This window comes from Motacilla alba, chromosome 8 (genome assembly GCF_015832195.1).
Source record: "Motacilla alba alba isolate MOTALB_02 chromosome 8, Motacilla_alba_V1.0_pri, whole genome shotgun sequence".
In the NCBI taxonomy this organism is placed as follows: Eukaryota; Metazoa; Chordata; class Aves; order Passeriformes; family Motacillidae; genus Motacilla; species Motacilla alba.
Window position 1 is genome coordinate 12057563 of NC_052023.1, and position 24441 is coordinate 12082003.

The 24441-nt window shown below is 38.8% G+C and overlaps 1 protein-coding gene across 1 annotated transcript in view; it reads right to left on the reverse strand.

Moving 5' to 3' along the window:
* LOC119703936 (vitellogenin-1-like) overlaps positions 1-22317 on the reverse strand; it is a 42685-nt gene extending 20368 nt beyond the window's left edge. Inside the window, exons 1-19 of the mRNA XM_038144453.1 lie at positions 22278-22317; positions 21958-21978; positions 21582-21733; positions 18900-19151; positions 16586-16747; positions 15755-15906; positions 12871-13021; positions 12614-12771; positions 12348-12513; positions 11155-11277; positions 9384-9602; positions 7119-7336; positions 6942-7039; positions 3151-3275; positions 2964-3065; positions 2761-2880; positions 2317-2506; positions 2127-2220; positions 1829-2014 (exon numbers count right to left, since the gene is read on the reverse strand). Coding sequence (XP_038000381.1) covers positions 1829-2014; positions 2127-2220; positions 2317-2506; positions 2761-2880; positions 2964-3065; positions 3151-3275; positions 6942-7039; positions 7119-7336; positions 9384-9602; positions 11155-11277; positions 12348-12513; positions 12614-12771; positions 12871-13021; positions 15755-15906; positions 16586-16747; positions 18900-19151; positions 21582-21733; positions 21958-21978; positions 22278-22317 — 2729 coding nt within the window. The remainder of the gene's footprint in view (positions 1-1828; positions 2015-2126; positions 2221-2316; positions 2507-2760; positions 2881-2963; positions 3066-3150; positions 3276-6941; positions 7040-7118; positions 7337-9383; positions 9603-11154; positions 11278-12347; positions 12514-12613; positions 12772-12870; positions 13022-15754; positions 15907-16585; positions 16748-18899; positions 19152-21581; positions 21734-21957; positions 21979-22277) is intronic.
* Positions 22318-24441: the final 2124 nt, after the last annotated feature.

Consider the following 24441-nt stretch of genomic DNA (forward strand, 5'->3'; position numbering starts at 1 on the left):
ACTGAATTTTTAAAATTAGTCTATACAGCTATATACAGCTATATCTATATATTTATCTATCTATATATCTATCTCCTTTCTCTCTACCGTGCCTGCTTGTGTCTCTTCATACCCCTAAGATTTTACTTTGCTCGGTCTTTGACCTCCTCAGTGATGTGGTTCAATGTAACATTCTCTAGTTATTGCTCTGCCTTCACTTGCACTCATTGCTGTTTCATTGCTCTGTGAGGTTTCTGCTGGCCATTTGTTTTGTAACAGTGAATGGGAATGCTTTTTGGAGAGAAATTGATGGTGCTAGAAGTCATCTAGTGAGTATTAGTTTTCTCATATACTTGGCATTATGGAGCTATTTCCAAGTGACTACTTCACTTTATAAATGGTAATGCTGCAGGGTCTAGAGCAGGGCTTGCGCTGGAACTCATGGGCTTCTCTGCTGTAATACCTTGTTTCTGATACTGACTTGTTTTCTGCTTAATGGCAATGCATTTAACCCTTTTTCTGTCTCATTTGATCTCCCCTTAAGTCAAAGGAGGAGAATATTTTTTAATCTATTGGCAGGGAGGATCCTTCTGCTAATATTTCTTTCTGCTTGAGGCTCTAAACTCCCTATCAGTATTCAATATTCTCATTTCAGTTCAGTGTGCTTATTGAGTTCATTAATATCTGCCTCACTCTCTCTAACAGTGGGAACTAGTGAGAGTTGTTGCCTGCTGTCCCTGACGACCTTAGGAGCAGACTGTCCTGGCCTCCATAAGAAACTGAACCAAAGAAAACATGCAGCTGACTTTTCATCTCTGAAATGCTGAGACCCTCCTACCTCTGCATGGAGAGAACCTCATTACAACCACACTTGATGGAGTGGAGGAATTGTCTTAGGGAGGAGGATGAGATGTCAGATGCACATCAAATGGTCTGTGACTATTGAAGGACAAGGGAAAATAATGATTAGCCTAACTGGTGGCTAAACTGAGGAGACCTGCAGAGCATCTCTGGGCCAGCAGCCATGAATGCTAATTGCAGCTGGATCAAGCAACTGATCTCTTTTGTTACAGCTGTATTCCTAGAGCAGAAACTTGTTAACATTTCAGTGGTTTGTATAATCGCCGATTTCTGTTGTCAGTGAAGCTTTTTCCTTTGTGAAGAATTTTCAGCTTCTCTTTCTCAGTTTTATTTTCTTTCATGTGTGTGCGTGAGAAGGTTTTCTAAGTTTGGTCTACTGCTTTGATTCGTTGGACATATTCTTTCTGTTTCCTCCTGCTCTTTGCATTTGTATTTCCATCTGTTTTCATTTGTTTGGCATCTGGCTACAAAAGTTTTCCAGAGTGTATTGTAATTGCATTCACTGATAATAAATCAAGGGGATCTAACAGGTAAGAAAACCAAATGGCAGCCACAGGGGAACAAGGTAAAAACAGAAGAAACACCAAACCCTCTATGCTTCAAGGCATCTAATGCAAATATAGATGGGTTAACTGTTGTATCTGATAGGATTCATTTGGCTTATATCTTACCATATATCTTACCTAGTTTCCAGTTCAAATATTTGTATCAAGATAGAAATTTTATGTAATTTGTTTTGTAATTTGTTTCAGATAGCTTATGGATCTGAACAACTGAGATATAGTTCTAAGGAGGATTTTCAGGAGAAGACCACAGAAAGTAACACATTTTCAAGCAAAGCTTTAGTGCATGTCACTTCATTTAAAATAAACATTAACTATACCAATCACCACCACTTATCCAAGCTGCAAGTCAGAGACAAGATTCCTATGTGTATTTGGGTGACTCTGCTTTGCTACACAGAAAGATACTAAGTGCTGTGTCTTACCTTATAGTAACTACGTTAGTCTCATCTTTACATGGTGGAATTTCAATTTTGATATTTTTTTCTCTCATCTGGATAGTGGCAACAACATTCACAGGTACATGAGCATTTATTTTGGTGCGTGCCTCCAGCCCTGCCTGGACTGTGTGTGTGTTAATTCCCATTACAAAGGTCATCTCCTTGGCCATGCTGAAAAGGTAGAAGGAGGGTACAATTATGTTCATGCAGCAATCAGCTGTTGAGTATTTATGGTCTCTGTGACTTGAAAATATTATTCCTTTATTTTATACTAAATACTTACCTTAGACTTGTTTTGGATCTCAGCTTAATGTTGGCATTTAGTAACTCAGTCAGTCTGAAATCAGACTTTGGAGAAGGTGTAATCTGTGCTTGAACTATTAAAAAGAAAGCAGGGAAACAGTTAAAAATGTTCTCCAGTCCTAGCAAGAATGTTTGTATTGCTGAAACAATGGGATATGTTGATATGTTACCATTTCCTGCCACTTTTGTGACAGAAGAGTAATAGAAGCTGGTCTCTGTTGGGAAGCCAGTGCAGGTGGGCACAATGCGGCGGATCTCAGCGGACAGGAGAGCTTTGGTCCACTGCCTCCCTACACCACTTTGAAGGCTACTGATTATTCTCCTAAGTGAAGGGATTTTTTCATCAGATCCGTACCATGCCTGCAATTACAGAGTTCAACATGTCTAAATAAGCAGAACTCGAATATCATGATCTGTGTCATTAACTATGCCTCAGGGGAAATTCTGCCAGCAATGATTATAAATAATCCTGATCAAAGCTTGACCTTATTTGCCTTGATTAATACTAGAGACAAAAAACACAACCATGAATTTATAAAAGGGAGAGAATGTGTGAAAGTAACAGTATTTTAGAGCTTTTGATGCTTGGGGTAGTGGTGCTTTAAAAATGATACCTGCAGTGCATTTTGGATGGCGTTTTTATCAAGTCCACCAAAAAACAGCTCTTGGCCAAACATCTTCAAGTAGCCTGATGCAAAAGGTTTGTCACTGGAGAATGCCTTCCAGTCAGAGAGCTGTGTGAGAAGATGAAAAGAGCCTGATTCTTCATAACATCTGAGAAAGCAATATCAGAATTTTCTTTTCTCCCAGAATTTACCGTTTTCAGGATTTTCTTGAAGTCATAGTCAGTCTCCCAGTCCCTGTCAGGAGTGTAACCTTTGGCAAATATCTCCTGCAGTCCTTCAGCTGTTATTCCTACCTGCGGGAAGAAGTAAAGTGCAGATGCCAGTGGATGACGGTTGTAAGAAGGGATTAGAGGGCAAATTGTGGGTAGACCCAATTACCTCCAAGGGATCAGCCACTCTTCCAAGGAAATGTGTCCGTAGCTGGGACATTGCTATAGTTGGAATTAAGCTACCTGCATCATTCAATACCAAATATTTAGCTGCCAGCCCGCTCATAAGGAACTCTGCAGAGAAATAGGCAGTGAGACACAGCACAATTAAGTTTTTAGGTTAGAGTATGCAGATTATATCTATTTACTAATTTAATAATTAACTTAGCTATAAAACTGGTGTTCTAAACCATTTATAAACAGAATATTATGATTTTTTTCAGTAATAATGGGCAAAGCTACAAGCTCACTGGTCACTGCATGGTGGTTATGCCATTTTTCCAGTTGCTTTTGCTATATCATAAAATCATTGTATGGTTTGGGTTGAAAGCAACCTCAAAGATCATCCATTTCCAACCTCCTGCCATGAGCACGGGCACCCTCCAGTAGACCAGTTTGCTCAAATCTGCATCCAACCTGGCCTCGAATACTTCCAGAATTGGGGCATCCACAACTGCTCTGGACAAGCTGTGCCAGTGTCTCATCATCCTCACAGTAAAGAATTTCTTTGTGATATCTAATATAAGCCGAGTCCCTTTCAATTTGAATACAGTCTCCCTTATCCTGTCACTCCATGCCTTTGTGTAAAGCTGCTCTTCAGGTCTCTTGCACACTCCCTTCAGGTGTTGGAAGGCCACAATTAGGTCACCCCAGAGCTGCCTCTTTTCCAGACTGAACAGTCCCAATTCTCCTGCCTTTCCTCACAGGAGAAGTGTTCAACCCATCTGATCATCTTGCTGGTCCTCCTTAATACTTGCCCCAACAGGTCCACGTCTTTCCTGTGCTGAGGGCCCCAGAGCTGGATGCAGCCCTGCCAGTGAGGCTCACAAGAACAGAGGAGAGGTGCAGAAATTCCCCCTTGTCCTGCTGGTCAGGCTTCTTTTGCTGCAGCCCAGGACACAATTGGCTTTCTGGGCTGCAAGTGCACATGGCTGGCTCATGTCCAGGCTCTCCTTCTCCGGCACCCTGAGTCTTTCTTGGCAAGACTTCTTTGATCTGTTCGTTCCCCAGCCTGGATTGATATGGAGGGTTGCCCTGACCCACATGCACCACCTGGCACTTGCTCTTGTTAAACCTCCTGAAATTCCTGTGGGCCCACCTTGTGAACTTCTCCAAGTATGGAAAATATGCCTGTCCACATCATTTACATCCAGTCACACTCTGTAAAATCAGCTTATGAAATGCTTTTATGAGACGTCATTCAGGGCACCTTGACTAAGGAGATGAGAAATGAAAACAGATTTGCCATCCTTTGCTAATAGTTTAGGGGAAGTGATACAGATGTCCTGTAAGGACAGATGGTGAGCTATAGATTTGTCTCTCAAATGACTCAAAAACTATTTAATAAATCTAATCCCAAATGCTGTAAGCCTTACATGAAATGCATCAGTTGTTAAATTATTGATAACTAGTGAGTGAACTTTGAGCAAACAATTTGTTTCTATTTATTTCTCTACTTAGATATATAATCCATAATGTTCTTAGGTACAGATAATCAGTGCAGAGCACAGTCAGGAATTCTTCCTAGTTCTGGCACAGTTAGATCCTGTCCTGTTTTACCAGTTAAAGTAACCCCTCTGCTTTTCTAAGCTTCCTTAGGTTTCAAGAGAAAAAAGGCTGACAGGATTTGTAGGCATCCTTGTTGTGCTTCCTTCTAGCCCTTCTCTCCTGTTCCTTCACCTTCTGGAGAATAGGGACATATGTATGAAGTGTGATTTTGCCACGTTGCCTTCATTGTTTTGCTGTATGAATCTACTGTGCTAACCAAAGTGCTGGGCACTATCTACCTACAGCATTTGAGATTCAGAAACAGCTCCTGCAATCAAGACACAAGTATTTATGCCACCCCACTTTTGACAGAGGAATAAGTGGAGAACATTCAATAGATAGTAATGATGATCCTATTAAAAAAAGAAACCCAAACAACAAAGTGGTGCCACACTGGGACTACCAGCGAGTTGACAGGAAACTTAGAAATGTGAAGACCAGTTTTTCTCTGCATGAGCTTAGCCAAGGCAATGCCAGGCGTTTTGTGGACAGGACATTAAAACTGAGGCACAGTACTTTAAGTGAATTTGTTAAATCTTTTTCATGTTCTTACCACAAAACCTGCTAGTTAAAAAGTCCATGGTACTTCCTGATACTTAATAAGAAGTATTGCTTAGAAACAATTAAATTATTATATAGAATTCATTGACTTGAAGAGAGCAGGAATATTTTCCATATCTCAGGCATTACATAGTGTTAATGCTCCAAGAACATATTTGCCATTTCACCATGAGAGTTTGATGACACCTGCATATATCTGATTAATGTCTTATCCCAAAGATGGGGAAAGAAAACTTAGTGAGCAAAGAAAGCAATCTTTGGTACATATAAACATCAGTACATGAATCTGTGCATATTGAGAGACAGATTCTCACAGTCCTCACTCTGAGCAGAACTTGTCACCCCTTTGATTTCAGTAGCAATGTATAGAGCATGAAGCACTATTTGTGGTGGCCACGTGTGACAAATTCCAGAGCAGAGATTGATTCAGCTGACATTATTGTGTGTCATTAAAAATTCAGCATCTAGCACCACAAAGATCTGTGATGCTGGGGGCAGATTTTTGTTTTTATCAAGGAAATAGGTACTGAATTACAGCCATCACTATGGTAACTCTTCCAGAATGGACTCACAGAAAAATATTTTACCTGTGGCTAGTGGAGACAAATCAAATTAGAAAGTTGGATCCTCTTCCCATGCTAGTGTAGTAGGAGATTGACTTAATTTAGCTGAGTTATGCAAGTCTAAAATTAGCACATGTGAGAAAAAGGTCTTGCTTTTTATTTTTCAGGATAAGGACCTACTTATCCATGGTAGCGAAATTACTGACAATGGTCTTCACCAGGAAGTAACAGCAATTCCCTGATGTACTGCATTTCCAAGCTACAGCCAAAATAAAGTATTCCATGTCACATAGCCTCCTGCCAGCATCCCTCATACACATTGCACCCTTCTTTCTCACTGTGTGAAAATTTAGATGGCTTAATTTTAAAAGCAAAAATTAGAAGACAAAAGGAGTGCCTAAACCAAGAAACCCATATCTTCATATTAATGGAAAATATGGCCAGTAACTGGCCAGTCTCCAGATACCATACATGGATCTGCTCACTCTAGTAAAGGATCCTGGTAGGAAGATGCAAGAAAAATCTTTAGACAATAAACCTGACATAGCTGCACATGGGTGCAATGAATTGTCACATCTGAATGTTTTCTGTTTCACTGGGCACAATTGTCGGGGTGAAGAGTATTTAGCATCACATTTGGATGCAGCAGGAGTTGTAGATGTTCAACACTGGTAGAAATTAATCCACTTCAGCAGTAATTTAGGTCCCTTCTGTTTGTTTGGTGCTGAACAATGGTATGAAATTGTTAAGCACCACTGAGAATACAGCATTTGATACAGGAGCATGTGCCTCCCTGACTAATGAAAACGAAGGGTTAGAGCCCCACAAGCCCTCTGGTAATTTCATGCTGGCAGTGTACAATGCAAAACACACAGGGACATAAACACTCTTCAAATGGAGAGCCTAAGATTTTAATATTTTTTTCACTGAAGCTAGGAAAACATGGAGGAACAACAAGCAGCCTAACATCCCTAACATCTGGCTAGGAGAATTGGGCTCTCATACTGTACAATTTTCCCCCCCACATATTCACCAGTGTATATTTTCTACAAAATCTTCTGGATCTTACCTTTAAAGACGCTGAAGCGGAAAACCTTGCTGAACTGATATCCAGACCTGTCAAACTTGGGAGTTAGTGCTCTGACAGCCATTCTGCAGGCAGAACCTCTGAAAAAGTTTGGTGAGCGCATTAACATTTCACTTAGCTTGCAACAAGTGTTTCTTCTAGGAAGGGAATTTTCCTTACATCGCTTGAAGATCTGGAGCTGTGCTTCTGCCCAGGGCCCTCAAGTGAGAGTAGATGAAACTTGCCACTTGCATGCTAGGTTCCTTCAGCACAGCATCAGCTAATGTCATCACGATTGGAAGACCTGGCTTGGTTTCAAGTAAAACCGCTGCAGCCAACATTCGGATTCGAGGATGAATTTTTTGATTCAGGAAAATCTCAAGGGTAATAGCCTGGACCTGAAAATAATAGATATATCCAGTTTTAATGTATGTTTGAACATTTTGCTAATAACTACCCAACACCAGTGAATGAGCTGTTTCATCAATAGCAGTAAAAATTTGGATTATTTAATTATTATGGCAACACTGTTGGTGGTTTCATAGTCTGAGGGCTGGAAGGGGCATTATGGTAATGTAGTCTGACTTCCTACACAATCAAAGCCAAGGAACTTCACTGGAAACTTCTACATCAAGTCTTTTATCCTTTTTTGAGCTATCCCATTCCAGGTAAAAGAGATTTCATGAATCCATTACATTCCTGAGAAGTGATTTCAGTAATCACTTATCCCTATACATAAAGGTACAACTTATTTCTAATAATGTTATCTTCTGGGGTACTTTCTGCTAAATAACAGAATAAAAATGAAACAAATAAAACCTAATTTATTACCAGAAATCTCTATGCCATATAGGTAGCTTAAATCAAAATTTAATGCAATAAATGTAATTTCCTTAGTAGTACTTGTGGTTGATGTGTTTGCCCTCAGCAATATTCACTACCGAGAACAATTTTGTACTGGAACCTTTGCAGTTTCCAGGGGGGCACAGGAGCCTTTGGCCCTAACTTTAAAATGGATGTGGATGATGTGCCACTCTTCTGGCAAACCTTCTGTACAGTCCTGTCCTGCCGGGGAGAGAGTACATCCATGAGCTGTAATGAAGAATGACCCAGGAAACTTCAGCCAACTTTGGAAAAGCCCTGACTGCTTTTATGAATTTGAATATGTCGATTATCAAATGTCAATGTAGATGAGGTGAGAAAGATGCAGTAGGCCTAAATTTTCAAATTAAACAATAAAAAAGGCCATGAATTAAGTATGTTTAATCCAAATATGGGTGTGTACCTAGCTGCAAACCAGAAATTGAACTGTTTTTTTAACAGTAAAAAAAGTGGCCACAATCATTAACTTGTTCCAGATCAATTTTCTCCAAAGAAAATGCATAGAAAATGAAACTGAGGGGTCTGGGGCACCTGTGGAAAGCCAGGGCAAAGAGCAATCAGAGATGTACTGTTGGTCTCAAACACCAAATTGGCTTTTTTTCTTCCCCAGAAAATACTTTACTTCTACCCTTGCAATTCTCTCCTCTCCCTCCCCGGCATTTCCCCATCCAGCTCCCGCACTCCACTAAATGGTTTCTTTATTCTTTTGGTTAAAAGCATACCCTGGCTCACTATTGTCTGTAGATCAATATGTGCACTCAAACTGGGAGGCACATGCAAAAAAATGAGTATAATGGAAACACTGATACTGATTAATAGGTGAATAGTTAATGAAAGCTTTTATTTTACTTTTTATATTAAGAATTTACTTATATAAAACAAGAAATTTCAACATCAGGAAAAAGATCTTGAAAAGCTTGAAAAGGTTTCCATTTAAAAGCAAATTGCTTCAAAATGGAAACGATTGTAAAGCAATGTCTGCGGTACACGAGAGTATGCTGGTGTAGGCATTGTATGTGAGATCTAATAATTATCTCAGTCAGGGACAAAAGTCACATTTAGTAAATGCTCTGTTTATGACTTAAGCCCACACAATGTCTGTAAATTTGTAATTAGGATGCAAACCCCTGGTATCTATTTACAATAAAATCTGGTCTTGAATTACGATTAGATGTGACACTCAGTATTAAATGTCAATTCTCTGAAAACATTGTTTTGTGGTTCTCTCACATACCAAAGGTGAAGTAGTACTAAACACATTTGGGTCAATAATTTAGTTTTCTGTCTAATGTCCTTGGAAATGAAATGTTTGCAATGGAAATACTGATTTGTCTTCAACAACAATGAATGTGTCCTTTTAATGGGATTTTTTTGTTGCAGTCTGAAATACTGGAGGTTAATGTCAAAAGAAATAAGACATGCCTACCAAGGAATGGCTAATTTTTTTTTTAAATAATGTTATCTTTAAAAAAATAGATCTGTTTTTATCTCATCACCCATTATCTGTTAGCAGCCTTGTAAGTGGAAGTCAGAAGGGCAAAGAAGGCAGCTTTATTTTCTTACCATTTTGGGGTCTTTTAGGCCTATGTTTTTCAGGGCCATCACAGCAGTCGCATGGACCCTGAGTGGCAAATCCAAGGCACCAGCTGCATATCCTGGCAAAAACTTCTTGATGTGCTTGATGCTGGCTGGATGTCCTACATTCCCAAGGGCTTTCAAAGCCAGGGAAATTTCTTCTGCACTAGACTTGCTCAATGCCTCTCCTGCAAAGCCATGAAGAAGCTGAAAAATAAAAATAAATCTGTTGAGTTCAATTCCAGCTCTTATCTATATTTCATCCACCAGCCTGTTCTGGGGTTTGACTTCCATACTTTCAGTTTGTTCAGTTCTTTTATTTAAAATATTTTCAAATTCCTATTTTTCCTCATGAATAGAACATTTTATTCATAGAACAAGTGTAGCTGAAATGAACAGCTTCCTCTCACTACACCTTAAAGTTATCAAGTAAGATTTTTAAAGGAAAAAATAACAGCTTGGACCTAGTGTCCACTGCCTTTCAAGGTAAGTTGGGAACCCTGAAATAATGGTGCTTCAGCATGTCTCTCTCTCATGGTTAAAGACAGGTGCAAAAATACAGACACAGTTAAACCTTCAGACCCTTAAAAAAGATTCCTGAAGATATGGCTAGTGGTGGTGCCCTTAACCAGCTATGACAGCCTCTTTTTAGTGCGGATTAATAGATGGAAAATGGGATCATTGCCAATAATTAGATAATTTTTCAGCCTTCATTGTAAGCAACTGCATCACACTTTCATTAGTATGGCAAGATTAGAAGTAGTTGTCTGAAGGCTGAATAAGAGCAAAGAACTAAATCCTAACAGATAACAGTTTTAAATGATAACAAATGGCTCTAAAAAAGCAACTGAGATGTTAGAGAATTATTTCAATACAGATTCTGTACTTTAAAATAACACATTTGAGATCCGTTGATGGTGCAGAAGCAGTCTACTTCATATTACTAATCAAATGAAGGGACACCAGAAATGCACTAAATAAGCCTAAACAATCATTTGTTTTGGGAAAGAATTTTCATTTTCTGACACAGGGCTTCTCAGATTTAATTAGCTCAAGAGCATTGGTGGCAATTGTAGCACTGGAGACGAATGCAGGAATGTTGGCCATGCCTATGTACTACAGAAAAAACATCGTGTCAGGCACGCAGTGTAATTGGAACACCCTGCCCTCACTGGGGATGGTGAATTGACTGGTGCCAACGACTAAACACATATTTCTCTTTCCTTCACTGTTACTGGCTGAGTGGTTGGCTCCATAAAACTTGACATGCATTTTTAGAGCTGGGAAATGCTATTTAATGACTACTCAAATTGTTTTGAGGCCTGCTGATTAAAAGCAGTGTAGAACAGGGAGGGTGTTACTGCTGTTATAACAACCTTATAGCCTATATTGGCGACTGGGCTCTGCTTCTGGCTAGGATACATTAATTCTGACAAAGACCTGGCCTTTTGTATCACTTAGTTAATTTATAAATATACATAATACCTATATTTAAGGTATTTTCGAGCAATGTCATGGGAATTCATTAATAATTGGCAACAAAGCACTCAGAGACACTCAGAAAGTGTTACGAATTGTTTGCTTCTTCCTCTCGCTCTCTTTCGTGTGCTAATCAAAGATAAAAATGCTGTATTTAACCAACTGGGGTTCCTTTCCCCAAAGGAAATGCTGTAGTGAAGCAAAATACAGCTTTCTGAATAACGAAGAAAGAACTCAAGGCTTAATTTTTCTTTTAAATGATAAATAACCCTGTGGTTACCTGGAGACACTCGGAGCAGGAGTCTGATGAGGAGCACTGCTTGTGGCACAGGGACGCGTAGCTGAGGTGGCAAACCTTCCCAAGCACGGAGCTTGAGCGCGGGCAGTGCTTCTTTACTATGAGCTGGGGAGAAAGCAATTGCTTGTTACTACCATTAATGAAGAGAAACATTATTGAAAAAGATGTTTCTGCCCAATGAAAGACAAAACCGGGCTATTGATATTTTTTTGGTTGATGGATTTTCAGTTAATCTGCGGGTAGTTCTGTATTTGACAATGTAATTGTAAAGTAATACCAAGTAACATCTGGAAGGCAGATTTGTTTCTTTTACAGTGTTTCACATTTAAATTTGGCATAGCCTATAATCCAAAGGGAAGAAATCACCCAGTCATGGAATGGAAAAATGCACGTTATTGAAGAAACATTCATCATGTTTTGTGATTGCCTCAGCTATAGGTACAACGAATTTGAGATTTGTCGTGAATGGACCTCACTACTTGGGAAAACAGGAACATCTTTTATAAATGTAGGGGCTGACAGGAGGCACCAGTCCACTGGTTTCTGGTTTGGGAAGCAGAGCACCAGCACACAGTAACAGTTGGGCTGTCAGGGCTTTCACTGGGGGAAAAACTCTAGTCTGGGGTTCCTCATCTCTACTTAGGGTAGGCAGAGATAAGTTATTGCATCTGAGACTGGGATTAAAGCCTGTGTATACAGAAAAAATTGCAAAAAAAAAATAGACTTCCTCCTACATGGCCTTCACATTGACATAATTCCCTTGGTTTTGACAGATCTTCTCAAATTCATAGCCATCCTTCTAGGACAATTAGGACAAATACGTGGATATAACAAATATGTATTTCTTGCTCCCTTGTCTTTGTAGACAGTCAGAGAACTAATCTGATGTAACTATAAAGTACATTTGGAAAAAGAGAGACTAGAAGGCACTGTTTGCAGCAAAAACCTCCTGAGGGGTATTTTAGTCTTTATTTCCTGTTGCATTCCAGACTCATTTTCGCCCTTTTGATTTGCATTCTCCTCCCCTTAAGACACTCAGGAAACAAAGCCCTTTCAACCTCGCTAGAGGATATAAGACCTTTATCTTTTCAAAGCCTTTGCCATCTTGTCAGAGGAATAAATACCACAGATGCTAGAATCAGCAGAGTGGTTTGAGAGTGTTTAGAGAATCCTACCGTTGCTTCCTCCATCACATCCTGAGTTGGAGTGCTGGAGTGCAGAGCCACAAGCACTGTTTGAGTCACTTCCCAGTTGGTGAGCTCCTGCCTTTCCATTTTGTGCCGCAGGAACCTGAGCGCTCGGTGACTGGCCACTGCAGGAATTATATCCAAAATGTGGCGCCTGCAATGGGAAAGGCAAGCAGCATTTTCCAAGTCTGCCCCTGAACACAGGCATCCCAGAAGGTCTCCAGCAGAAGCAGCACCACCTTTATTGCCTGTACCTGTAGGCTGGCCGATTGGAGAATCGCTTCCACACCGATTCGTAATTCTCCTCGTTTGCTGCACGGAAGAGGTGCAGAAGCTTGAGAGCTTTTGCTGGTGCATCATTGGGAAGCTGGTCAGAGGTGGCCTCTACTAATTCTTGCAGGCTCTCCTCTATCTGCAGAAAGATGAAAATGCAGGAAGCTCACATTCATTGTTTCCCACATGCAGGGATTTATATCTCAAACAAAGAATCTGTCCAGTGGCTGGGCTTTACCTGGTTTTCCACATCTTTTATTTTGAATAAGTGGACAGGAAGCTGAAGCAATTCACTGCCAAACTGATATTGAAGAGATCCACGATTCTGGTATGCTTTTGAGGGGACCTCTGCCCTTTGCTTCTGCACATCAGTCAAAGCAAGTTTCTGCCTGGAATGGAGAACCCCAGGAAGAAAATATCATAAGATGCAGGGTATAAACTAAACAAACAAACAAACACCCCAAACAAAAAACCAAAAAAAAAAAAAAAAAAACCCAAAAAAACCAACCCAGTAATTCTGCTTCCTCATATTGCAATGCAAATACAAAAGGGTTTGTTATTGAGGGTATTTACAGCCAGATGCCTTTGGACATGCTGCTCAGAACCATACTCTGAGAAGGTGTGCACTTGCACAACAGGGCTCAGAGCAGAGCAGCAGAGCCAGCCTTTGCCTTCCTTTGGGAAAAACTGGGCTTGAGAATTTATGGAAGAAGAGGGAGGTGAGAGGCTGTGGCCTGAAGAAGTGCTTGTAGTATAGGAAGTACTTGTTGTATCTTAAGGAGTAAACTATGGACTCGAGAAAAAACACAGATGGAGAGCTTGCTCAGAAATTTTAATTTAATTTAAAAATTTTAAGAAGTTCATAAAAGCTGTTATGTGTCTGTGTCTCCCTTGGAAGCTTCAAATGGAATTGAAAGTTTTTAGATACAATAAGAAATGCTACAATCTTTTTACTTGAACTATTACAATTCCCTCCCCATTTTGTTTGGTAAGCTGAATATCCTGGGGACTACAAAAGAAAGTTCTCACGAAGCTTTAAATTGGATTTGAAAAGAAAAGGGCCACATAAATTCAGGATTAGTCTTTGGAAAAGTACTCGACCTTTTGAAAACTTTTTAAGAAGCAACAGACCTTCATCATTTGTTATTAAGAATAATTCCAATGAGAGACTATCTTTGTAAATATTTGCTATCTTTTACATTTTCAGCTAAAGAGATGCAGCCTATCCTACCAATTATGTTTAAAATGGGTCATTTAGGACACTATAATAAAGTTAGGTATTTGTACTGAACAACTGAAAACATTCCAAAAGCAATATTGCTGTACTACAGTCTCTCAAAATCTCTGTAGAAAATTGGTGTGTTTATTCTGGAATCTCTATGATCTTCTGTATCATTTCTATTCACTCCTTCCATATGGATTGCAGAGAACTGCTGCAGATAAATAGCATATAACTGCTTTACAGACAAGCCACTGGAATTTGAATAGAAACTGCTACAGAATCAGTAGAGATTTTTTCTCTCTTGAAATTTTATACAATATTATTGAAAGGGCATTTGGGTCACAAAGTATAACATCAGGCGCACTCAGGCAGATTTAACTCCCCCTTTCAAATCATGATGTATCTATTATACCTTTATTTTCATTGTTTTGGGAAGAAATACATCTGCCTGGAATAGAAGGGAAAATGTGGTATTCTGAAGAGAAGAGCAAATGAATGCTAAAGATAGGATTAAAATGGTGAAACAGTAGTGAAACCTCTCTTGGCCTTTAAAGGTGCTGCAAGAGTCTTATGCTGAGCAGGTCTGAAAACTCAGCTCCAAGTGCCTTGATAGATTACCTTTTTTTTTTTTTTTTTAACAGAGAATGCATTGTGGAAATAACTTCTGAAGACTTGAGTGAGATGGTCACATCTTCCCAACTATCTTATACTTGTCCCCTTCAGCTGGATAATGATAAAAATGCAGAGAAAATGGGAAAAATAAAGGTACTGTCCTTCTGAGAGCTGAAAAAGACCTTACTGAAGACAATCTCTACAGGCTGCACAAGGAGAGTGTAAAGCACCATAAATCCATTGTCTCCACACTAATACTGACTCACAAAAACCTATAATTTCATAAAAACTTTGCAGTTGTGTCTATCTACACCTTGATTGCATAAGATAGTAAAGCCACTTTCACTTCTTTTTTTTGTTTGTTTGTTTAGTTTTGTTTGTTTAGCCAAACTGAACATCTTAATTATATATATATGAAGTTAATCAGTCAGGTACTGACACAAACATTCTGATGTTGCTGTTTCCAATAGATCCTTGGAGAAGCTAATGAAGATTACAGCAGCTGTAGAGTGGGATGGAAGAACACCTTCTGCACTGTGACATTTACGCAGAAAGCCTCTCCCTTCAGTAGGGCACTCCTATTTACAGAGTCCATAATTAAATAAGTAACAGAAAAAAATTTCAATAAATTAATTTGATAGATGAAAAAAATTTTCAAATACTGAAAGTTTGAGTGCTTGAGCTGGAGACACAATTTCATAGACAAACATATTCATGTTTTGCCCCAAATTTCTATAAGAAAGATGCAAAATTTACTGTGAAAAAGCAAATGCATTTAACATGTCTTGTGCCCAATTGTTTTATAATAAAACCCAATTTCCTATCAAGAAACAGTTTTGATGGGAGATTTGCAAGCTGCCCATGGTATTTAGGAATCCAAAGTCGTATCTCAGTTTCTTGTGAACTAGTCTCCAAGGATCTCTTACTACATTATTATTTTCCAGGGAACTCTTTTTTTCTGAGCAACTGTCTTTCAAAGTATTTTACTTCAAATATATTAGTTCACAATTTCTCAGATGGAATTACATTTGTTTTGGCTTTTATGGCATAAATCAAATATCTCTGAGAAATAAAATAGTCAAGTCCTGCCAAGTTTAGCTAACAAAATTTGGATAGTGATGTGCATGTTTCAGATTTACAACTAACAGTGAAGGTTGCTTTTATGAGCTGTTTGGGATATTCTGTAATTAAATACTGGCAAACAATAGGCTGTGGAAGTAAAGGATTTATTTCACTTACAGACCACTCAGATTACTGGGTTGCTGAATTAAAGGAATATGTACAGTACCTTGCTTCTACAATAGCATTTCCTCCTGTTATCTCATTGAAGGGTGCAAACTGGTGGATTTCTTCGACATCAGCTTGTGTAATTACAGCTTCACTTCGTGTATATTTAATTTTGTAATTGAAAGTAGCAGTTGCACGAGAATTCTTGTTCCTCTATATAATATAAAAAAACCCAATGAAACAAAGAAAATAAGAAGTCATTGAACGTTGAAATTCTGTGACTAGAGGCTATTACATCACCCACTTCAACTCATTTGTTTTCCAGGGCTGTTTTGTTCATTGGCCATAAGAGCAATCAATGTGAATTCTGTGCACTCACTTCCATGGGAGAGGTCAGGCACGCTGCCTGTCTCCATTACTTTTACTGCTAAGAAGTGTTGGCTGCTTTTTCCTTTTCCCAAATCTAAGTAATTGGTCATTCCCTCGAGAAGCAGACACATTTTTCTGAGGAGAGCAGCTGCATAAACCACTTTATTTCAAAGACAGGATTATAATAAAATTCAGCAGTACCTGTCGTGAATAGCAGAAAATGGATATCGTGACTAGTTTTTTTACTCAACAGAGTAGGTGAATTAACTCATGCTGATAATTAATGGTTTCCAAGCCAGCTAGCTTGTGCTAGCTCATGTGTGCTTGCAGTACATTAGAGTGGGCAGCCCACTCTGCTTCTCTGTGGGATCATTTTCATACAAGAAGAAAATATTGACAACTGGATACAGCAGATCTGATTCTCTCCTCATTTTTAATATTTCAAATTAAGAGATCGTGTGGTCTAAAATGGTGTTCTGCATAAGAATTAAAAATACTTATACATAATACCACTTTGATTTACCTGCTGACAGGTCTTGCATGGATGAGTGTATGCTGAGCCTGTGACAATTTGAACTTTCTCTTCACAGCTGTCCAGGTCCTTGGATTTGGTCACATAGACTAGGTTTGCTCTCTTGTTGTCCTGGATTGCATATGTTGTGTTACAAATTCCTCCAATCCCAGCCTGGCAAAAATGAGAACAGGATCAGAGAAGGTCACTATTATGCAAAGCTTCACTTCACCACATGAAATTTCCTGCTTAATTCCGCATTTTCAAAATTACTAATGGAAATGAATGCTTTATTTTTCCTTATACTCTTCAGAAGCAAAATTGCAATGATCATTACTTTCACGTCTTTTTTACAAGTACAGTTTTCAGTAAGCCAAATCAGAGTTACACTGAGAGTACTAAATCTCCCCAAAGTTTCACTTGGAGCCTCAGGAAAGGGGAGTAATAATTTTCAGTTAGAGCTGTTGATTATGAAATATATTTTGAGAAAATATTAATTAAAAAAGTGTCAAAATAACTCAGTCAGAATGAAATCTCAACAGCAAAGTATTTCAAGGTTGGATATGACATTCTGCCCTCAAAAGTTGCTTTTACAGAGAGCTTACAAATACCTATGGAACAGGCCTTGCAATATCAGGTGATCTGTCACAATATGACCAGCAACAATTAAAAAAAATTCAGGATAACAGAGTTTTGACTGTGGGTCTTCTTGAGTTCACAGTTTTAGCTGAGCTCTTCAATAATATTTTGAGTATATACATTTGTAAGAGCTTTTAATTCTCCACAGTCAGTGAGATTTTTGTGGAGGAAAAAATGCTTGATTGCATTTTAGGAGGAAGAGTTATTTTCCTGACTTTTTATTATTGTTATTTATAGCATAGCTAGTGCAGAGACCAGCTCTGGGCTATGTGAGAGCAGAGAAATGGTCATGTGGTGTTTAGGAAGCAAGATGCACCCACTTCATCTTCAGCTTAACAGAATTCCCTGAGACACTGTGTCTTTGGCAAAGGCTAGAAACAGGAATTGCTCAAGCTTTCTGGAAGCCTTGCACTCTGCAAATACAGGTGTGGGTCTCTGCACACTGCAGGGTATGGTAGAGACCTCCAGACTTTAAATGGGAGCATCCAGCCCAGAGAGTTTGGTGGGATGGAGCAGGTTCCTGCCCAGCTGAACTTCACGGCTGTGTGCGGTTTATGGCTAGCTCAGGTAACCTGAACCCACAGGATGGGATGTACACTTTCCCAGGTTAGTCCTCTAAACCTCTCTGCAGCTCAGATTTTGGGACTAATAGTGTTTATCGTCTCCTTTGCAGAGTGACTCAAGATTTTCAAGCATGGGTGCCAAAGCTCATTAATCAGTTGCTGTCTGAGAAAAGCAAAGAAAACTTGGAAATTATTCCAGAAGGTGAAGTCACATCTATTGCCTAGCGGTGAGAGTACAACATATTGCTAACTGAATTAGAAAGAATTAAGATGTGAAACTAGATATGAGAAAATTGTGTTGCAGAATACCCAACAACACCACCCGGATTCCAATGTGCAGCAAACAGCATGCAAAAAATTAAATAATTTAGCTCCTTTCCCAGAAACAACTCTACTTATGTAAAAAAAAAAAATTTAGAGTTACTCTGGTCTACAGTTCCAATAAAAATAACATGAAAGTAAAATAATTTCAGGGTTTTTGCCGATCTCTGAATTGAATGTAGTCTAATCAATGTAAATATGGTTTCACAAAAACTAAACACATTGCAATTTCTGTGGTGAATAGTAATATCAGATGATTGACCTTGACTAATATATTAAAACTTGAAAAACAGTGGAAATTTCAACAGAGCATCAGCTGAAACTGTCAAAGCTGTTACAGTAATGTTATGACATATATACTATTTTCTGCCTAAAAGAGGAGCTAGAAGAGATTAAAGTATATATGATTGGTAGAAAAAGTCAAATTACTGTTATTTTGAATTTAATATTAAACTGTATTTTCAAGCATGTTTTATACAGTGTTCCCATTTTATGTAGGCTTCATCTTTCACAGTTTACTTTCTCTGGAATCACAAGCCAGATTTTCCAAGGGTTTAATTCTGCAAATGTATTTTCTGAAATACTGTCATCAACCAGTTTAAAAATATGCTCTTCTGTTGTCCTGTTTAAGTACATCTCCACCAAATGTTGTCCCATATGCACCTTAATCATAATTTCCCAAGCTTAGGTCTTCCTCTAAGTAAGGTTTGTGTCAAGGATGAATTCAGAAAATGCAGTAGAAGACTCTGATGTGAAAGTTTATTTATTTACAAAGGCACCACAATGGCCAAACCAAAACTCACCTCCTGTAGACTGTATGAATTCTGCATCTTCTTTATGCTCAGCTCCAGCACGTTCATAATCCCTCTGTAGATGTTCAGAGCATCATCTGAGACAGAATCAGGAGCCATAATGTTCCCAACGTGGCCATTGCTGTACTCAAACTTGATGGGGTTACTGAGCTGCCCAGTGAGGACCTGGGTCAGTTTCAGGGATCGTGAGAACAAGCTTGTGGGCCAGACACCGTTGTACTCTGCGGCTTCGATCGAGTGAATCTAGAACAAAGGGGGAATAAAACTCCTCTTTCAGTTTTTTTTTTTCCCAGTTAACTTTCTTCCAATACACACAAGCACCCAGAGCTTCAATCACATCAAAAATGAGCTTTTAAATAACACAAAATTTCTTCAAAGGGGAAACTTAGAAGTTGTCATTTAGCATAACTAGTGTCGATACACATATTTCTGTATATAAAATGAAAGGGAGAACTGCAAAAGGCTGATATTTCCACAGCCACTGCACTATGTTCTGTTTCATAGGCAATCCATATTGCCAAAGGTTGACTTGTGCAAAGAAATGAGCCAGAGAAGAGCCACATGCAGCAGGTTGCTACCCGAAAGTAGTATGGAAGATTTGCAGGAGAAAGTTAATGTTGCATAAAGCATCATTAACTCCTGTTGTGAACTCTGTCATTTCCCTCACTGGGGTCACAGAGCGCAGGCAGCAATCTGAAACTAATAAACACATGGCCTCTAGGCCAGCCAGACATGCAGAATTAGTTTGAGCAGTGGACAGCAGGTTACAGAAATTGTCCTTCCCTACGTTTTGCTGCGGAACCAAAGGCTGAGGCACTGGCTCCAACCCCACTCCGCACTTCACGCTCCAGCCTCAACATGGGGCACATCCAAACAAGTAGAAAGTTGTACTAAACTATGCATAACTTGAAAAATTCCTACCCCATGGGAAAGGGCATGTTTAGCTTAGTTTCTCTGAGGACCCTTCCCTTCTATATATTTTGACAATTGAAAGAGACTTTTCTCTGACACCTCAGGCTGGCGATGTGGTGCAAGACACGGATTAATTTCTCAAAAAGCCACACAAACTAAATCCTCACACAGCAAATCACTGGAGACTGCACTTTCATATTTATTTTTGTTATTGTTGGTGGAGATCACTGCCAACCCCAGTAACTGAAGCTTACAGGGAAGGCTGTTAGAGAGTAAATCCCTAATGCTGCCTCTTGGACATGCTTCTGGCATATTGCATACAGGCAGGTTTGGGACTGCTCTGCAGGGTCAGGGCGAGGTAGTTTTCCCCAGCCCTTGGGGCTCAGGCAGGACTTAGGCTGTCTGCTTGGTTTTGAACACAGCTGGCAATTCTTACTTGTTGGTTTGTGATGAAAAAATTGTCAGCTGGAAACTGCCCAGGGAGCACAGCTTTTTGTTTGGGCTGAATGTGAACTAGCAGGCTGCAGATGAAAGTTTAATTCCCTGAACCATCCCTCCAAACTGTCTAATTTAAATATAACAGCAGCAAAATAAACTTTTCCCAGAGAAGAAGGGAATAAATGTACTATTACCTTTAGCTTAGAACTTGCCCAAAAAGTTGTGGTTTTTTTCTTTTTCTCCTTTCCTTGCCTGAAATGATTTCTGAAATGGAAACTTTTCAAGAATGCAGTACCACCAGTATTATGTTAGAAAATTTTAGAGAACAAGAGTCAATTTTTGGTGAAGACTCACCCTGGCGCACCAAGAGCCATTTAGGCAGGAATGAAGGAGGATTTGGGATAAGGACAAGACTGCTTCTGCCTCCTTTCTGGCAGGGAAGCTTTCTACTCACCCCTCCAGATGTGTGACTCTTATTTTCTTGGCTTATTTTGTTTTGAAATCCATCCCCTTACAAATGTCATGGAAAAGCAATATTTCCCATCTAGATCTATTATAATTTGAACTTACAAAAATATCTCATAACAACAGGCTAATTCAGGCTGGAAGGCTACAACATTTACAAGCATTTATTAGTATACAGCCACCAGTCTTTTTTACCTAAAGTTTTCAATATACCAAATTAAAGCTTTTAAAAGTAACATTTTTCTTCCCTGCTTACACAAGACTAAGTGGAGTTTGTGTAAAGCAATTGAGGTGTGCACTTCTCTACAATCATTATAAGCACATATAGGCTCCTGTTAAAGACAAAAGTGCATTTCACGTAATCAAAACCCTCAGTAATTACTCAGCAAGCAGTGAAAATATACAATTGAGGATGACAAAGAATGTCACTCAGGACCCTTCAGAAAAAAGAAGGATGACATTAATTATGCTAAATATTGAATCACATGCAGCTACTGTTGCATGTTTTATTGCCTTCTGTCTGCTAGTTATGAAATCAGTTGATCAAATAATCCTAGGTTGTAAAGTTTGAAACAATTGGATTGATCTAGTAATAAATAATTGTGCATTTCAAATTACATTCCATTGTTTCCTTGACCACAAAGCAGAAGAAATCCTTCAAGCCCAAGGTTGGCTTGAGCTGAGAATTACCTTGCAAAGTGCAAATAGAATTTAGGGCACTGTAAAAAATAACAGTGTTAGTTACATTATCCCTGAGTAAGCACAAGACATGATGAAACCTAATAACTTCACAAAAGCTTAAAAAAGAAGCTACTTATGATGAGAATTTTACCTTTCAAATTGAACACATTTTCTTACCCTAATAAGACAAAGTTTTGGCCCAATACCGCTAATTTCCACTTTACTTTTTATTCTTATTCCAGCTCTTGCAAGTCCTTTTTCTGGAAGTCCACTGAGAAGCGTGGCTTCATAATCAAATGAATAAACCTTGTTTTCACTGAAATCGGGTTCTGCAAAGAAATGGTTCCCACAGAACATTATACACAATGTACAGAACATATTAAATTACCTGCATTAGAATGTATGGAACAAAGAAAGATGAATTTGTTCATTTTGTATTACACCTGAACTAAATTAGCTGTTGTAAAGCTATATTAAACATTGATACACTCTTCAGATTCTATTTTTAATTTCACTCATTACAATTATATTAGTTGATAGGAAAATTACTTACGGTAATTAAGATGCTGGCTCCCTGAAAGAGAAGAAAAAATAGAGGAATTAAATGGTAAGGAAAAAAAAACCAACCCCAAAATGTGAATGTACTGTGGTATAAAAGGCTGTATCTCATCTTGCACATATAGCATAAACCTTTCTAATTAACTTTACTTCTATTTCAGGACCAGCCAAATGCCTTTTTTTTTCTTTAAACAACAAAAGAAGTAATATTTTTTCTACAACATGTTAAAGTTCACATCTGCCAGTGAACTATATTTAGGTTCTGAAACCTTTTCCTGAGTATACAATTTTAAATTCATCAAAGCAGATACTCACCCACCAGGGTTAAAACCAGGGCTAATATCAAGCCCCTCATGATGGGGATAAAGTAAAGGTGAACGTGATGGGTTTCTCTTTTATAAAGGCATGTGATATCACATGTTTCTTTTGGCACATTAGTTTGACAAATAAGTGTATTCTAGAATGCATATTGATCAATCAAAAGATAAACATTTCTGAGGTCATGAATGCTGACAACTTCAAATCACCTCATGAGTTCAGCTACCTTACTTTCTATATAGTTCACCATATTTGTGAGCCCTTTGAAATTCAGCAGGATACCTTGGCAGGTGTATGCTGGAAAAGAGATTTAATTTAAAAAATATCCTGCTTTCTATTTTCCTCCATTTCTCTACATTTTATTTATACAGTAAAAGAGACAATTAACATTTAAATTATGCAAATATAGTTCCTCCATCATAACTGAAATAGTTTAGCTTTCTTCCAGTCATGTCTTCAATCTCCTGATATTTTATTCTTCATAAGGGTCACTGCTTTGGAGACAAACCTTGCTCACATTGAAACTACTTTTAGAGGAGAATTTGTGATTGATTTCACAGATTTAGGCTTGAGACAAGTTACAGCTCATAGGCATGCAATGAGAAACTTTCTGTGGTATCTACCATATCTTGCTACCCACACCTGGAAAGACAAAACTTGTCAGTATGACCATCACATTAGCCTGTGGTTAACAGTGAAAGTTTATACTAAGAAAACAGGAGGGAAATGAATCTATTTGTTTATAAGAAGGATTTAATAAGAAGTGAGTTAAATTTTCAGCAGGACCTCAGTGAGTTGGGACCATTGGGAACTTCTCAGCAGGTTCTCATGAGGCTTTTTCTGCTGTCACTCTTGGGGAAATATATCCAGAATTTCCCACTTGTAGCAATAACATTTAGATCAATCCTTAGCAAAACCATATCAGGAGGGAGTTTGCTCCCTAACTTCAATTATACATATTTTTTTGCAAGTGTTTAACATTTACTTTGAATTTAAACTTGTCTTTTGTTCAAATGATAAATTAAATATCATGTAAAAAACCACCTGCATACAAAGGTTACCGAGGGGGCAAGAAGGAGAGCTCAGGAATGTATACCTGGTATTTCCATGAGGCTATGGAGGGTGTAATGTAGCAAACAGTGCACTAAGTCAGGCAGCCAGGCTTTATCCTCCAGGAAGGGAACAAGGATTTCTCTGCTGGTGCTGTCCATCAGAGAGGAGAAGGGTGAAACCTAAAGCCAGGTCCTGAGGGCTTCACCTCCAGGCCTGAAGACACATTTACTGCAGGCCCCATCAAACAGTTCTTTACACTATTGCTTCATTTACTTGGAGTGATGCCACCTGACTGAGGAATAATGAAGTTCATTACTGTGGTGCCAGGGCACCTGGGCTGGAGTCAGGGATGCAGTTGTATGGTCCCTCTACTCCATCACTGCTCCACCAGCAGTCAAATGACGGCTCCTTTACTACCAAGCTCCCCTGAAATCTTGAGAGTTTTAGTATCCCAGCTTTCCTTCATTAAGGGAGTGATACAGAATTGTATGGGTAGTCAGACCTTCCCTGAAATGAAATCTGTCTAGTAAAATATTTAAGTATATAGTAGACATATGAACCATTAAAAGAAATTAAAAATTATGTTTTTAGTTCAGTGTGAGCTCAGGTGGTGAAAAATTAGGTGCACACATATTTTCCTTGGTGTTTTCTCCTAAGGTGCTAGGTCCAGTGAGCTTTGACAAGATACACCATGTTTGTGAGCCCTGTGAAATTCAGCAGCACACCTTGGTGCTGTGAGATGTAGTCAGAAACATCCTTACAAACAGCAACTTGTTTTACAGCCAGAATGGAAGTAAGTGCACAGCAGCAAAGTAATACTGTGATAACATGCAAAACTCCTGCTTCTCTCACCCTGCTCATCACTCCCACAGCTTGACCTCTGCAGTAATATTGTGCTATCACATTGAGCTCAACTAGCTCCATTCCACAGGGCAGAATGTATAAAATAAAGTACAGAACTGTATGAGAAAGAATATTTATTTAAACATGGTTATTAATAGCTCATTGAAATACTGTGTGAGGAACACATGCATATTAAAACAGAACTACAGCATTTTTCAAGTTTAATACCTGATTGTGAAAATAACAACTATAATAATTAAGATAG